Source organism: Sylvia atricapilla, chromosome 4 (assembly GCF_009819655.1).
Source record: "Sylvia atricapilla isolate bSylAtr1 chromosome 4, bSylAtr1.pri, whole genome shotgun sequence".
In the NCBI taxonomy this organism is placed as follows: Eukaryota; Metazoa; Chordata; class Aves; order Passeriformes; family Sylviidae; genus Sylvia; species Sylvia atricapilla.
Window position 1 is genome coordinate 7,111,726 of NC_089143.1, and position 17,638 is coordinate 7,129,363.

Sequence of the window (17,638 nt, forward strand, 5' to 3'; positions counted from 1 at the left end):
GTGACGCCGGCGCCTTTCGCGGCGGTAGTCCCACGTTCCCCCTTTTTGCTCGCCCCCGCGCTTGGTAGATGACATTGGTAAGGGACCTTGTCCGCGTGTTCGCCCCCCCCCGCTCTCCCGCGCATGCGCCATGTAGGTCGGTGGTTCCGGAATTCCTCCGACCCCCCACGCATGCTCGGTCGCGGCGTTTTGCACTTCCGGGTTCGCATCGCCACGTGGCGCCCTCCCCCGCGCGCGCTCCACGTGGCCGGCGCCATCTTGGCCACATGGCGGGGGGGGTAGCGGCGATTGGTCGCCCCGCCCCCGCGCCGGACCGTCGGCACCATATTGGCCGTATGGCGGGGGGTGTATGCCCTCCGCGGTATTGGCCAATCTCTCGGCGTCTCGCGCCTGCCGCGCGAGTTCCTCCCAGACGGACCGCGTACGCTCCTCCGCGCGGCCGCGCTGCGTCTCCGCGCCCGGAGAGACTGCCGCTTCGGACCGTGCCAGACCGCTGCCGCTCCGCGCGGGCGGCGCCGCCGCCGGTCCTAGCGCAATGTCGCCGCTCGGACCCTGGATGCGGCAAGAAGGGACTATCGGGGAAGCCGCGGTTTTTTCGGGGGTGTTCGGATCTGGGGGCTCTCGCGGGGGGACCCGGGGTTTTTCCGCGTGCTCCGCGGCTTTTATGCATGCATTTGCGGAGGGGGATGACGCGTCTGACTCCCGCTTTTCCCCTGGGTTTTCTGCCGCACTGCGCCCCCCCCCCCGCCTCTTCTAGGGCTTCTCCGGAGGATCCTGCGCCCCCTCGGTCCCCTTTCCCCGGCTGCTTAGCCGTGAATAAACACGTTTTTGCAGCGTTCCAAGCCTCCTGTTCTTCCATTGCTTTTCGCAACACTTTTTCAACTTTTCCCCATGCTTTTAAAACTTTTCCGCTGCCGGTGGCTTTTGTATCTTCCGCCAGGGCAACTGTATATTTCTCCCACCCCTCTGAATTTAATATGTCTATAGGGCGTGAAATCGCGCCTAGATCCGATAACCTTGCAATAGCAAGAAATAAATCTTTTTTGTCCCACGCAATTCCCGAGTGGGTTGCTATTTTACTCACGACCAACGTCACGGGGTCCATGTTGTCCGCGGGGTCCTTGGGGCATCCCCCTTTTCCTTCTCCTCCGCAGAAGTTCGGACCGGCCGACTCCTACCCGCTGTGCCTTTCCCAAAGCGTGGCTCCCGTCCTCCGAGGTAATCGTTCCCGGGTTTACGGCACCACTTGTAGCAGTCCGCTGTTTCTGCCACAGTGGAGGCTCTGGTATCCAGACATACAGCACGACTTCCACTTTACTTTCATGAGTGGGTCGGGTCTTGTAACAGACGCATTGTACCAATATGGCAGACGGTTACAAAAGACGTTTATTAAGTAAAGTTTTCAGGTTTTATACTTTCGGGTCTTCTACTACGTCAGACAGGATATAGCCCTACTTTCCGGGTTAGTAGTTGGAGTGGAAAAGTACTGGCACATGTTAGTAGGGGGTCTACATTCCTTTCAGGGGTAGCTCATCTCGAGAGGGGGATGGGGCTTGCTCTTTTCCTCACCGTTACAGCCCGAAATCTTCCGCGCCGCCTGTCCCTATCTAACCACACCTGAGGTATGATAATGATGAGTAGCTGCCAAGATTTGTTTAGTATCAGCATTTTAAAGCTGTAATTTGGTTAGCAATGTATTGCGTCTGAGGATTCCTTTGTTCTCTTTCTTAACCACTCACCCTACATACCAAAACACATCTAATTACTTTATATAATGTCCTTCATTTCACTACCTGGAAAACCTGACAACTCACTGAAGCACTCTCCATTGAGACTGGATGTGAGACAGACTTGCCTAATATATTGGCTTTGGGTTTTCTTCTCTAGTTTCTTCTCTAGTTTCTTCTCTAGTTTTGTCTAGTGAATGACACTCTTTTAAAAAAAAAAACAACAACAAATAAAACCCAAAAACTTAAAAAAACCCCCTTTTTCCCTTGTTTAAAAAACACAGATAATTTAGTACATAACCATGAATAATTTATTACAAGAGAAATATTAGCATATTTTCAATTTAAAAAAATCAAAGTTATTCCAAGCTAGTAACTATACAAATATTTTAAAAAATAGTATCTCTTACAACAAATATTTTTTCTACAAAATATTAATTACTATTTTATAACATGATGAACTTTTTTACACCTTGAAAATAACTATTAACATTGGGGTTTTTTTTTTACATTGTTAGAAAATAACATTCTTTTTTTATTAGTTGCTTTTTATGTATAATAGCAGATATGCAGGTCCAGTAAAAAAATACATGAATTTTGCTTGGTACAAGTTAATTATTGCCAGCAGTTGATATATAGGGAGTCCACACCCTTCCCAAAGAAAGCATTAGACATACCTTTAAAAATGCCAATGCACATCCATTCAAGAACTGGACTGATTGCTTTTCCTTACCAATAACTCATTTAGTCACACCACAAATATGGTGATGACTATAACAAATAAAAGGGCCAAGAATTATACAACAGCATTTCTTTCTCTCTTTTTAAAGTCATTATTTTCTTCAGTTATTCTTTAAATTGTTTATTTCAGAGTGAAAAGCAATCCAAGTTTTTGTTAAAAAACAAACTATAAAGCCCCCTCCATCTTTAGTCTTTTTATTATTTGTATTACTTGTTTTTGCTATAAAGATTTTGAAGCTTGAATCTGGTCAATAAAACCAAAGTATTCTCTACATTAACTAAGAAGTAACGAAACCCTGTTAGTAGATTTTCTTGTCTGAAGCTTTTTTAACAGAAGCATTTTAACAGCAAAGAATTGCTGTAAATCTCATCACCCAATTGAGCTGAAAAATATTCCAAACTGATAATGTATACAATGTCATTATATTTTGAAGGCAAGTGCATTTTTTGGTGAAAATGTCCCTTTTGCTGGATAACATGATGCCACACAAATACATGAAATACAAGGAGCAACCCTTGTGTTCTTACAGGTAAAGGATGAGCTCTCCTTGGCAGAACATCCATCCAAATTGTCCTCTTGTACTAAACCTTTTGACCATTAGAAAACATACAGCCTGCTTCATGAGGAAGCTCTGCTTGGCATATAAATCTCAGCTGATAAAAACCAGTTTTTAACTGCTGATAAAAACCAGTTTTTAAGTGCTGGCATCCTATGGCAAACAATCTGAACTCTTAAACTCACTTAAAAATCCAAAGATTGGAAATACTGATTTCTCTTGAGCTTGTCACCACTCACAATGCCTGATGGCTGAAGTTACTTACTTCCAAGGTGGAAAACAAAGAGGATTGTAATGAGCAAACCACAGACTGTGCAAGCATTTTTGTGACAGGAAGATCAGTGACCACAACTCAGGAACTACAGTACCATAGTACAGTTACCAATATTCAAGGCCTCTGGTAGGTTAACATATTGTTAAACATTTAATAGAGGCAAATGCTCATATTTAGAAAAGATGAAAAGTTCAAACAAACAAACAAAAAAGACATTCTGATGTTTCTCACTCCTTGCCTACAGCTCATCCTTTACCTAGTATGTTTTAGAAGTAGTGCATGGATTGTAAAATGGATTTTGCACTTATAAAAGAATAAAAAATTAACAGGACTGCTTTATTATTAATAAAGAAAAATACCTACCCAAAAAATGAGGAAAAAAATTGAAAAGCTTAAATGGGTTCTAATTAATAGATGGCTGTATTAGGAAGGAGTATGGAAATAAGTAAAGCCCTTTCCTAATCCTCAAAATAATATAAAACAAAGTGAAAATTTTTAATCGCATCTTCTGGTTTTCTCCTGTCTTTGAACACTTTATTCTATAACCTCATGTAACTGTTTTAGCCAGTAGCAACTGTTCTCAGGCCTCTCATGAATTTTCTTTTTCTTAAACTTGGTCTTAGTTTTGAAACAGAAAAGCACAGGCACATTCGGAGATTCTCAATCTATTCAGGATTCCTTGGGTAGAAAAGCTGAGACTTTTCAAGAATTGTATTCGCTAAAATTTTTTTGTGACATCTAATCAATGTTCATTGGCAGGTCATCAAAAGTGAAAAAAAATCTTGCATAAAATTTGATATTAAAAACTAAAAGGGTTAAACACTGTTTTCTTCATATTATGTCCCCAATGAATATCCTTCATGTAGACTATTTACAAGCTTGCTTGGCAATAAATTATAAAAATATAAAGAAAGCCAAAAGTATTAAGGCCATCACCAAGATAATAGCAGAGTACCTGCCACTTCAGCAAGGATCGTCTTTTATCATTAAAAGAAATCTGCATTTTTAAAATGTGGCTTACAAAGACCATTTTTTGCTAAAATTTCCCAAGACCTTTTTGGCTAAAATTTCCCAAGGTGACATGCTGCGTAAAAAAAACAGACCTTGTTTTTTTCATTGCCTAACATATAATCACCACCAGGTTCTCTGTGATGCTAATTACTGAACATTTTCACTCATTACAGCCAACAGCTGACATAAGGAGGAGCGGCCCACACTCAACAGGCCTCACAGACAAATTTCTAGAGGACTGTAGAAATTAGAGCATTCCAGCAGACATGGGTTGGGCTGAGCTTGCCATTCATGATACTTGGATGATGAAACACTGCTTGAGTGTTTCATCGACTGAATATAACGTTGTCCTCCTCAAACACCAAGGCTGGGTCTTCCATGCTCTCCAGCAGAGTATGACTGGTTTCAAACTCCCGGCGCGGCAGCGACGGCTCTTTGGCAACAGAGGACATCAGCTGACTCCAGGTGATGTTAGTGTTTTTGAAAGCGTGCAGCAGGAAGATGCCAATGATGATGCTGCAGAATCCACTCAGGGTTCCAATGATATCCCCCACTTCCATACTGTTCCACTCCTTGAACAAGATGATGGAGCACGTCACCACTGCCGTAGTGAAGCACACGTAATAAATGGGCGTCACTAGGGATGTGTTGAACACGTCCAGTGCTTTGTTGAGATAGTTGATCTGGGTGCTGACTGAGAGCACCAAGATGCCCACCAAAATGTAAACCAACGGATGGCCGTAGGCTGGCTTCCCCTCCAGCATTTGTTTAATGGCAATGCCCAGGCCTTTCACAGACGAGACAGAGAAGGCACCGATGAGTGAGCAAATTAAAACGTAGATCAGTACGTTTGTCTGACCTCTCTTTGGAGCCACAAAAACAATCAGGACAAGGGCAACCACTGTTAGGAGAATAGCAAATGTAACAAACGCTGTAAAAAAGAGGAAAAGGAAGAGTAATGCACGTGAGATAAAATACCAGATTGTCCACAAACATGCTCAGAGTTGTTCAGTGTCCTGGACACTTCTCTATGAGCTGTACCATGTGTTCACTGATGTTGCATACAGACCTGGATCTTGCAGCTTTCTTTCCATCTCATCTAGTGAGGTGACCTCCTCCTCCACTGGGGCATGAATAACCATGACTGTTGACCCCAAAATGCTCAGTACACAGCCCAGCTTTCCATGAATATTCAGCTTCTCATTTAAAAAATAGGACGATAATACAGCACTGTTCAGCAAAATAGAAATAAAAGGTTCAACTCCACCGGCCATGAAAGACGTTCAAAATCTCTCTGTGTAGCATAACACTAATCCAAAACCTCTTTTGAATTTGGATATATGGTAAACCAGCCTGAAACAATCAAATTGTAAGTTTTTCCAAGAAAGTTGGTCAGGACCAAGAAGGTAAGCTCAGGTTCTGGGGAGTTTAGCAACCCTCACTGCTTCCCTCCGGGTTGTAAGAGGGACCAAATTCCTAAGGAGTTTCTCACTCCTGATTGCCTGGGTCAGGGTATGCACTCTCACTTGCAGATTAAACACAAGAGCTGTTTCTTCCTTCCAAAAATTCAAAGCATTTCATTTGCCGTTACAACCAATGCACGTGAGTTTTGGAAACTGTTCCTCATCCCTCCCCAGGCTCTCCCACTCAGGCACACGTTCTGCCTGGCTTGCCAGGAGTCGCTCCAAAACACAGAGAAAGGCATGTCTCCTCCTGAAGAGATCAACCAGGATCTCCACGGGGTTGATTATTTAACCTAAGGACAATAACATGGCCTAAATGACACCACTCAAAGGGCATGATTAGCCTGTTAGAGCACAGCCTTGGGCACAGACACAGGCTTAATGGTGTGTGAACAAACCCACAAATAGTTATTCAACCCACTGATCAGAATACAGACTTTTTTTTTCACACAAGGGTAATGAGTTCACTGACATGAAGTTCTAACCACCTCTCTGTCTCATGAAAATTCGAACAACTGCTATCCACATCAAAGAAAAGGGCAGTAAAACTCAAGCTGTTTTGCACAGCAGCCAGTTAATCTGCATCTACCAATACACTGACCCCAGCACCGCTGCAGGGACTCAGTTACATTAGTTTTGCTATGACAGAACTGCTGCAGCTTTAGCAGGTAGATTATTGCAAGTATCTTAGGTGGTTGTGTTTTGTTTTTTTGTTGTTGTTGTTGTTGTTTGTTTGTTTGTTTGGGTTTTTGTTTGTTTTTTTGGGGTTTTTTTTGGTTTTTTTGGTTTGGTTTTTTTTTTTTTTTGGCTTTTTTGTTCTTTTGTTTTTAATATGTGGTGCATGTTGTTTTAAACACAGTGTTTCATGTAGTATACTCAGTTCTTAAAAAACAGTGTTTTACATTTCAAATACAATAATCTCATTTTGCTAGAAAAGATTTCCTATACAATTTTTGTATGCATAGTCCATGTCTTTTCAGCTGCTATAACAGCCTCATTACTGTATGTGCTTAAGAACTTGGAAATGATTTTTTTCTTCATACATAGGAAACAGTAAGTCTCTGAAGGATATTTATGTTTCAAAAGAACCATAAATTTTAATTGTGGATACAGAAGAAAGCTAAAATTTTCTTTGCCTTATTTCCAGAAGGATTTCAAAAAGACAAAACAAAACCAGGAGGTTTATTAACTGTGCCTTAATAGGAAATTATGCTCCTATAAATACAAATGGTCTTGAAAACATTTTGTGAAGGAATACTGTATTTTTATTTAAAGTTTTGTCACAACCAAAGAACAAGATAACACTTTTTAAAAAACCTCCAGCTCTCTAGGAAGAGATAAACTACCTTCTATCAGCAGTATACCTGGTATATGCTGATAAGAATGACTTAGTAATCTAGGTGAAAAGCTACTGAGAAGGCATTCAGTGGCCTTTGCAACAAGACTTTTGATTCTATCTACTCAGAGAACTCAGTTCTAAAACAGGAAAAATATCTTTCCACCAAACAAAAAAATTGTCCATAAATTCCTTTTGAGCTTCTTATTAAAAATCTCTACTTTCAGCCAAAGACAGTCTTTTTTCCCTCATGCAGTGAGTGGTTCATTTGCCAAGGCTTGCTCCCCACTGGTACTGACCTTATGAGAACACTCAGTGCACCCAAGGGGGTAACCAAGGTTGCAGGTGCAAAGGCATAGGCAGCAAAGTTTACAGCTTCTCCTAATCCCACTGCAGAAGAAAGAACATTTGCATCAGCTTGGAGAAGGATATTAAAAGGCACACTACAGTAAATATTTTGTATGACAGCTATGATAGTAAATACAAGCCAAAACCTTTTTTTATGCACATTTTCATTTCAAAATTAGCAGCACAACCTCTTCTAGGAAAAATAAATGCTGAAGGAAGTTAAATACTTTTCTCTTAAGTACTCCTAGAAGCTGGACCAATGTAATTCCACTGCATTTGACTAGATATTAAAGAAAAGATGGTTATTCTGAAAAGAGTGCTGAAGACCAAATTTGAAAGTATTTGCAGTATTTGAAAGATGGCATATCAGAACAGCTTGTCATGAATGTAATTGCAAGGACATTTTTTTAAGTGGAGGGAATAAAAAATCAGGCAATAAATCTCTTTAAAACAACCTGCTTTTTGCAGATTTACATATAGGCTGAGAGGAAAGTGATGACTTACTTGATAATAGTCCAGCCCACCAAAGCCATTCCTTCAAATAAGAATATCCACCTTGTCCTGAAAGAGAAAAAATAACCTTATCTTAGACAAAACAGAACACATTATTGTAAGAAACAAAAAGTACAGCTTCACATTTGCAACTACAAAGTAACAAAAGAGCATGTAACCTGGATGCAACAAGAAGAATATTTGATTTTGACTGATATTTTATTAACCACTCTACTGCGTTGTGACTTGGACTTCTACAAAATGCTATTTGTTAAATATACACAGAGGGGAAGTTTCAAGCAAAAGTAAAATTTTTATGAAGATTGTTGGTGATCTAAAGAAATGTTTCCAATGCTCTTCCAGGTCAGATCCAATATATTCATACAGTCAACTGCAGTTTGACTGTCCTTTTACTTTTGGTTGGAAGAAATTAGAAAGAAAAATGCCCTTGAGTACGTGATATTTTTTTTTTTTTTTTACATAAAACATAAGTATATGGAATATTCAGTATCTATTTTTTCAAATGACTAAATTCTCTGGAATAATATATTGCAATAAACACACACACACACACACAAAAAATACCACCGCTAATGCTATGTATTTAAATCCATGCAAAGGAAATTATGAGATTAGTGCAATTGTTCTTTTTCTAGCTCTTCATCTGTTGATTTTGATGAAGACATAGTTGTGCTAACTGTAGAAACTTGTGTAATAAATGTCATTTCTACAACTTATTGCACTTACTTTAAAAAAGCAGAGCAAAACAAAAAAGCTAAACCTAGTTACCAGCTTAAGACTTTCCACCTCAAATGAGGGAGAAAAAGATCAGAAAAAGAGGGAGAAAGGAATTTTGAAGGGTAAGACAATGGAGAATTTTATTTGGTAACTAACTGCTCTCAGTGAGGAAATAGCACCAGCTCACTAGATATAATACCCCCTGCATCTCCCATAGTCTAGTGAGTTCTGAAATCTGTAATCACACACAGAGAAATGATACACCATGCCTCCATCCCTCACCAAGTCAGGATTTCTGACCACCATTAAAATAGTTTTAAATATGTGATCTGTGACTTGCACCTCGCTTTTGCCAAGTTATCAGATGTATTTGTGTCCCCAGCAGGAGCAATGCTGGCACCGTCACTTACCAGCTCGGGTGACTCCTCTGTCTGCCAGTTTCAAAAGTCCTTTCTTCTTCAGTATGAAACTGGAACCAATAAAGATACTGGAACTTATAGCCAAAGCCAAGCCAATGTAGAGGTGGTATTTGCTTCCTGAAGGCATGGAAATGCTCCAGTTTGTTTCATTGCCAGTCCCCTCCATAGAGGTGAGGAAAGAGGAGTGTGATTCAGACACGTTGATGATCTGGCACCATGCTTGGCAGGAGTCACAGCAAGTGAAAGAGAGCACAGCACCTGGGAGCAGAAAAAGGACAAACGGTTCATGACACAGACCCAGCTCTGGAAGAGCCCTGTCCTCACCCTGCTCACTCCTTTTCATGTCTTTGCAGAGCACCTGTAATTTCTGACTGTGCAAAAAACACACAAAACCCACACAAAGTACACAACGCTGCCCTGGGTCATTACCCACCTCTGTAGCTCACAGGTGAGTACATTATTTTACATACATATTTTGTACTTCACTAGCTCAGAAAAGCAATGAGGGAAACACCAAGGAATGCAAAAAAAAAAAAAAAATTAGCTTCAGTTTAAAATTCAACTCAAAATCTTAAAAGCTAACCTGAAACCTCAAGATGAAGGGGCTCTTTTTTTGTTGTGCAGAGACCCCAAACATATAGCTGAAGTCATGATTTGGGACTTTGCCTGTTAAAGTAAGCCTGCTGCTATTCAAGGCCTCTGTTTTTACATTGGTAGCTGAGATTAGAAAAACAAGTGGAAAAAAAGGAAGGAAAATCAAACAGGGAGCAAACTCTCACTTGCATATGGCCACTAAGACATTTTATTAAAACTGTCCAGTGAATACTGTGTGAGCCAAGTCTTATTTAACCAGTCACAAAATTTTCAGGTGAAGGCCTCATTACACCTCACAGCAAATTTAATTTGACCTCAATAAGCCCTGGGTGGAGGCAGATCACAGACCACAGGGGACGGTTCCCTCACTGTCCCTGCAACACTGCTGGAGAGCTGGGTGATGCTGAGCAGAAAGCAAAGCTTCACACTCTCAGCCAGCCAAGTGTCACTTATCAGTGTCACTATGATGACAGTCTGTGGGAATGACATCTTTGTTATCAGCCTAGATTTGTTTTAAACAGAAGAAGAGCTACTGCATTTCCAAGAACAAAAGGAGTTGGGTTTTGGATGGGGAAGCAGGGGTCAGGCAGTCTAGGCTGATGTCTCAGTTTGTCACAGTAGAGTGCAGCAGGCAACCAGTGTGGATTACAGAATCTAGACTGGCACACTTTAAAGAATAACTTCTTTTGAAAAGAAGGCTTATTGTGAAGACATGTTAAAATATGAAACAGTCTGCAGAAGTGCAAATGCTTGGTCCGCTGTGATACATATAAAGCATGGGATGCAACAAATGGTTTTGTTTTCCATGTTTTCCCTGTAATTAAAATAACAAATAAACGTGTCATCCTGATGAGTGCCAGCATCAGTTATACCCTCCCTTTTTTTCCCTTTTTTTTTTTTTTTCTTTCCCTTTCCCCACCTCCAACTGAAAAAAACACCATTTGGGGAGTTGGCAGGAAAGGATGTGCCTCTGTGTTCACATGTAAGCTCTGGAAACAATAATGTTATATCAAAAGTACTTCACTGAACGATTAACAAGAGGCAGACTTGGATAATTCATTTAATACAGTTTAACAAGGAATAGTTAAAATACATAAGGTCTTAAAAACATTGTATTAGCAGTTGGCATTGCTGGTATTAACTCTGGAAGACAGCACCCTTTACAAGAAAGGAACTAGAGTGAGTCCCTGCTCCCTGTTTTCTCATTCCATACTGTACAACAAACATACTACAGGAAGTTATAATTTGATTTGCAGGCTGTGCAAACACATTTCCTTGTTTGCCAAGAGTGTTTCCATATAACAGGAGTTGTTTTGTTTTGCTAAGTCAGACTTAATAAAAATGTTCCCACAAGATGGGAATGTTCATATTCCACAGCTGAAGATTAAAATCTTAGAGAACTTAGATCAACAGGCAGTTGCTATTGCACAGTATGTAGGATAGATATTATTCCACACTCTTATCATTACTAGAAATTACAGTTAGGTAATTAGCATTTGCACCAGAAAGCATTTTAAAATCCTGAACTATTAGCATAGTCTCAGAAAAAGAAAAATTTGCATATATTTGACATAATAAGTGAAGAATAAGCCACAAAACAAAATTACAGAAAAGTCCTTTAAGCATATATATATTTTCTCTTAGTAAACATGTATCAGGGCAATACAAAAATGCCCTTGCTCATGGCATGGGGATTGGTCTAAATAACCTTCATAGGTCCCTTCCAATCCAAACTATTCTATGATTCTGTGAAAAAAAAATAAAAATGGAGAGATGAATGAAATCCCTCCCAACACCTATCACTGATGCTAAACCAGGATAGTGTGAGACGCAGCAACATTCCTTGCCTTTAATTAAAAAAAAAAAAAAGAAGATAAACACTCCTGATAAAAGGCAGCTTTTTATCAGTGCGTTGGGTTTCTACAGTGAAAAAAATCCCACTATTTTCTTCCCCCTTTTTTGTGACTGGCGTACTTTCATTTAGCTGGAGATGAAGGGCAGGCTTATTTTGTTTCACATGACACCACTGCTACTTTTTCTATGTGTTCTAATATTTTTCATTCCTCAGCATACATTACGACATCAAATAGGGAAAATTTAATCGCACCATTTGTACTAAGTCATCCAGTGACTGCCACAGGTTGTTTCTCTCCTTTCTGAATTACAATCTTTGCCCACATTCACAAAGAAACATTGGATCCGTCAATGAGAAGAGTACTTTTGAATGCTTATGATCTCTGTTTATTGCGCTGAGCAGCTTTTCAGAGTTAAAAAAAAAATAAAAATAAAGTCATTTGTTCCACTTGCATGAAAAGTGGCATGTCACTGCATTGATCAAAGAACCACCTGAGAGATGGGAAAAGGAGGCTGATCCGGGAATTGCCAACAGTGTGAGGCTGTTGGAAAGGCTGAGGAAGGTGACAAAGTGAGGCTGCCTGGCTTGCTCCTCACACAGTTTCTGTAGCTAAGCTAGTTTCACCTCCTACTTCCAAACGTCAACAAACATGAACCTGTCAGCAGAACCGCTCCTTGCAGAAGTAATCTCTCCAGCTCTGACTCAAGGCTGGCAGCAACAGGAAACCAGTCTGAGCTCAGGCAGCTGCTGGTGTAACTTACAAACTTTTTTTTTTCCTCTTCTTCTTCTTTTTTTTTTTTTTTTTTTTTTTTTTTTTTTTTTTTTTTTCCTTCAACACCTAAACAAGCTCTATCTGAATTGGGCAGATCAGCCACGCCGGTACTACACACTGCTCGTGTCACTTGCTGTCATTCTGTGGACTTGCCCTGGTTAGCGACAGCCAACTTGGTTCTTAACCTGCCACTGAAGATACTGCTCCTAAGTCATCTCGAAAACTAATTGCTTTGATTAGACAAATCATTTGACCATTTGACCAAATTTGACCATTCCTATTGAGCTCAGACTCAGCTCACCCCCAGCAGAAACATGAAACTGCTTTGTCGGTCACCCAGGAAATAAATACCAAACCCACCTTTGCCAAGGCTCCCGGAGCCAAAAGCGGGCGTCCCGAGAAGCAGCAAGGAATTCTTCCCCGGCACACCTGGAGTGGAGACTCACCAAAAAAGCACAAAACAAAGCTGAGAAGATGTTAACCCCAGGCGGCCGGGGGAGAGGCGCAGGAGCCACTCCTCGGAATACAACCGGGTACCGCCAGGGCGGAGGAAAACCCAACGTGTGGGGCTCGGGCACGGCGCGGGCAAAGGGCGGCGACAGCAGCGCACGGCGAACCCTCCGTGTCCCGGACACCGCGAACCCTCCGAGTCCCGGGCCCCGCGAACACTCCGTGCACACCCCGCGGACCCTCCGTGTCCCGGACACCGCGAACCCTCCGAGTCCCGGACACCGCGAACACTCCGCACAGACCCCACGAACCCTCCGAGTCCCGGGCCCCGCGAACCCTCCGAGTCCCGGGCCCCGCGAACGCTCCGCGCAGACCCGCGGACGCTCCGCGCACACCCCGCGCCCTCCCCGGCCCCCGCAGACCCTGATCCACGCTGCAGGACCGGCGGCCGGGCAGCGCCTCTCCGCGCCCCCGTGGCTGCGGGGCTCCGCCGCCTCCGCCCGCCCGGGCACCGCCCGGCGCACCTGGGCGCGCCCGCTCTCCGGGGCAGACGGAGGTGGCATCCCCGCCACCCCTCTGGAGCCGTCCGGGGGGGCAAAGGGCACGCAGGGCTCCAGGAGTTGCTCCGAACGGGCTTTCTAGATCGTTACCAAGGCCCAGATCTGAGGAGTGCTGTGGCCACACCTGAACACTGAACCCAAAGAAGAACGCTCTCTCCTGAAGTACCTTGGTAGCATTTTCCTTTCCTGGGAGTTTCTATAGATTTAATTTTCTTCCCCTTCGCAGCTGGGAGAAGAGGTGAGCAGTCTTGGTGTCCAACCACTGACAAGCTGCCAGCTCTCCCTTTGGCCAATGGATCTGTCCACAAACAGAGGGATCCTCCGCCCAAACAATGCCAGCGTCGTGTAGCAAGGGCAGTGCCTGGTGATGCATACCCTGAGATGACTCCCTGTGGCTTAACAGGCTCCAAGTTGTTATAAGAAATAATTATTGCCCAATCAATGGTTTCAAGGTGGAAGTCTAAGGTCTTGGTTTTGACATGATTAAGTGAAATACATTTACAAAATGTAAGGCTTAGTAAAACATTCCATGTTGCCCAGCAAACTTCCTGGGACAGTCTGCAGACCTTCAGCATGCACAAGGGTTTCTCTAATTGGAGGCAAAATTGCAAATTTAACACACCTCCACAGAGTACCACGGGGACATACAGGATTGAGATTAGAGCTGTAACCAGGCTTTGCAGCAAAGTACTGAAACTAATCATCATTGGTTGTGAAAAGTTTTACCACTGGGACATACTGCTGAAATACAATGACATTATCAGCAAAATAACTTGGTTTTCCTTGCCTTACACATCCTTGACTTTGCCGTCCTGTGGTTAAACCAAGAGATCAGTTTCAATGTCTTTGTCTCATTTTTTGTTTCTGTATTTGTTTTTTAGCATAACCAGCACTCTGTTGTGTTAGGAGAAAAGGAATATCACATAAGTCTTTTGTGATTTTATTTACCATTCCACTTTACTATGTCTACACTACTGACAACTTCTCTGGAAGGTGGCCTGGATCCAGTGCAGGCTGCATGATAAAAAGTTTGACTTCTCTGCTTCAATATTTCTAAAGCAGGTTACTGCTAAAAACCAGAACAATATTTTTAAATGATATTTGAAATAGTTAAATCAAAAATTTAAGTCACAGTGAAAGCGTGAAAGTCTGGAAGCAAACTGTGCTCTTCTTGCACAATATAAGAATGCCCATAGGATAAAACCACATATATGGGCAAATGCATGTGTGCAGTCTGCTTCAAATTCCTATTTTTGTTCCATGTTCTCTCAGATCTGTCAACTGTCTGTGTTCACATCCCCGTTTCTGCAAAAATGTGTCTATTTTTTGAGCTTGCAAGGGACTCGGTGGATCTGCTGAGAAGGGAAGTGGTAATATCCACAAATTCCTGCTGAAGCAACAGAGAAGGTGGGAGAGGAGTGAGCTGCCACAGACAACCTCTTCCTCTGGCACAGCTCTCGCTGATCTGCTTATGGCTTCACTGTGGTGGCAGTACCCAGAGCAAGAATACTGAGAAACAGTACAGCTAACACTTCTGTAGATGGGCCTCTGTACCAGCCCAGTTCTTACACAGACCACGGACATCAAAGTCTGTTTAATTAATGAATAAAATATTTATTCTGATTTACACATTTGTTGACAGCTGGCTGAACACGAACCAGCAGTGTGCCCAGGTGGCTAAGAAAAGCAGTGCCATCCTGCCCTGTATCAGGAATAGTGTGACCAGCAGAATTTTGTCCCCCTGGAGTTGGCACTGATGAGACCACACTGTGAATCCTGTGTCCAGTTCTGGGCCCATCACTACAAGAAGGACATTGAGGTGCTGGAGCAAGTCCAGAGAAGGGCAAGGGAGCTGGTGAAGGGTCTGGGCACAAGTCCTGTGAAGAGTGGCTGAGGGAGCTGGGAGTGTTTAGCCTGGAGAAAAGGAGGCTCTGGATAAACCTTACACCTCTCTACAACTGCCTGAAAGGAGGTTATAGTTAGGAGAGGGTTGATATCTTCTCCCAAGTCAAAAGCAGCAAGAAGAGTTGCTTTCAAGTTTCAATTCAAGTTGTGCCAGGGGAGGTTCTTCTTCCCCCAAAGGGCTGTCAAGCATTGGAACAGGCCACCCAGGGAAATGGTGGACTCACCCTCCCCGGAGGTATTTAAAAGATGTATAGATGTGTTGTTGATGGGTATGGTTTAATGGTGAACAAAATAGAGTTGGGTTAACTTGTACTTAATGATCTTAAGAGTATTTTCCAACTTAAATTATGCTATATTCTTATTATTTCTTGGCTGAAAATCCTTACGTGTTTCAAATTTTTATATTGTAATAAACAGGAAAAAACACTATGAAGCCCTTTTTCTTCTGAGAAAAAATATGAAGTCACAAAAATCTTGTGATTAACCATCCAAATCTTTGGACAGATGCAAAAAACTTGTAATCTATAATATTATTACAGAAGAGAGTAGGCATACTTCATGTGTGAATACTTCACTGATGATTAGTACTTTTCACACTCAACTTGTTTTGAAGAACTGTGAGACAATGTCAGGAAGAAAAAAAACTACATAAAAGTAATTTATCAATATTGATATATTTTTCTTTAAAAGTCAAATGAGAAAGAAAATAAGTATTGATATACAATGTTATGAACTGACATAAAAAGGAAAAAGATGCCAGTTTATCATTCAAACTGACACTTATGACTGATTTAGAGCAATGCCTGGATCATGAGCTAATGCACAGACCCATTTAATTCCCTGGAGCTGTGCCACATTCAGATAAGCACAGACCAACTTTTTGTGTATGAAGTAAAAATATGCATGTACTAACAGTCAAAGCAATTTTGTGGCAGTTTTCATTTTTCCCAAGGAGGAATAAGTGTCTTATGAAACTCTGCTATGCCCTTCTGTGTCATTGCACTATTTTTCCCCCATTAAATTTGTGGAAAGTGCAAGAGAAAATTTATGTTGAAATTCTGCTACTTATGTAGTTGCATAACTTCATTAATTATATAATGTATGAAAGATTTAATGAAACATTTCTTAAAGCCAGCAAACACTGACTTTAATGTTGATCTTCGATAAAAATGGAAGCACTGAGTATTTAGGCAATTTTAATCTTTCACATTTATAACTAAAACAGCCATCGGAAACATCATTTTTGTGCCTTAATAAACACCATCTTTACTTCTGTGTTAGCCATTAATGACTTACTTACCATAATTTGTCTGTCTTCTCGGCTTTGTTATAAGTTCTTTAATCTAGTTGAGGATTTTTTTCTTTTCTTATGTGCATATTCATTGAGTTCCTTATGCAGTATTTCATTATGTAATTGTAAATACTGTAGATGATGACAACAAGTTTCACCACAATTAGAAAGCGTGTTCACTGTGCAGCTTGTTCAGGTGCAGACATGAACAAAATAAATTTATTTTTATTTAGGAAAATTACCTGTGACATTTTTAAATCCTCTTACCATTGCTCAGCTTCCCTGTTCTGCATTACTCTGCCAGTAGTCACTGCTACATGACAGTGTCCAAACATGAGTTCTGTTCAATACAGAAGCTAGAGACAGATTTATTACCTGTCCTGGCATGTAGCCACACAAAAATTACTGAAGTAGATTTGTGAATGAAGCTCTGACCATGGGAACTCCATCTACCCCATTATATGGTGATTTAGCACAGACTTGCAGGAGCAATATGTGAAGAAATTAATTTCAACTGAGAAAAAAGAACGGTCTCTAGACTGAAGTTCAAAATTATTAGATTGTTGTACTTGCTGTATGGAGAATAACTGTATACATGCTCCCTTTTAAATGCCCAGATAGTACCACATGAACTCCTTCTATGCTACAAAGAGTGAATAACATGCAAGGCTAGATTTATTTTTTATTTTACTCTTCTATCTACAGTGCATTTTCTACTACTCTTATTGGTGGCAATGGTATATATTGATGGTTTCTGTTTAAGCAGAAATATCAGTTGAATCACCTTTGTATGTGTAAACATTTTAGCATCCTTATTCTGGACAACCAACCAAGATTTCCTATGTTATTTTAACTTGAAATAAAATTCTGCTAAATGGAAGTACTGGCTGTACAGAGCTCCTGGAACTCCTGTAGGGTCACTACAATTATTCTTTATCCCAATTATACCATTGAATGAAGATCTAGTATTTTCTGGAGAGTTTTCTGATAAGTCTCTCTGTTGCTTGCAGAGGAGTCTCTTCAGGCTGGGAGTTGAAGAGATACCTCAGGGAAGAGACACTCTCTGAACCTGGAAGGCACAAGGATAGTCTTACTGCAGGTTCAT

General features: G+C 41.4%; 1 protein-coding gene across 1 annotated transcript; it reads right to left on the reverse strand.

The window, feature by feature from the left end:
* Positions 1-4,627: 4,627 nt before the first annotated feature.
* NIPAL1 (NIPA like domain containing 1) lies at positions 4,628-13,340 on the reverse strand. The gene is given in 7 exon segments (XM_066316778.1): positions 4,628-5,241; positions 5,380-5,540; positions 7,409-7,499; positions 7,962-8,018; positions 9,098-9,364; positions 13,200-13,253; positions 13,256-13,340. Coding segments are annotated over 7 exon segments (1,320 nt in total). The 3' UTR covers positions 4,628-4,636.
* Positions 13,341-17,638: the final 4,298 nt, after the last annotated feature.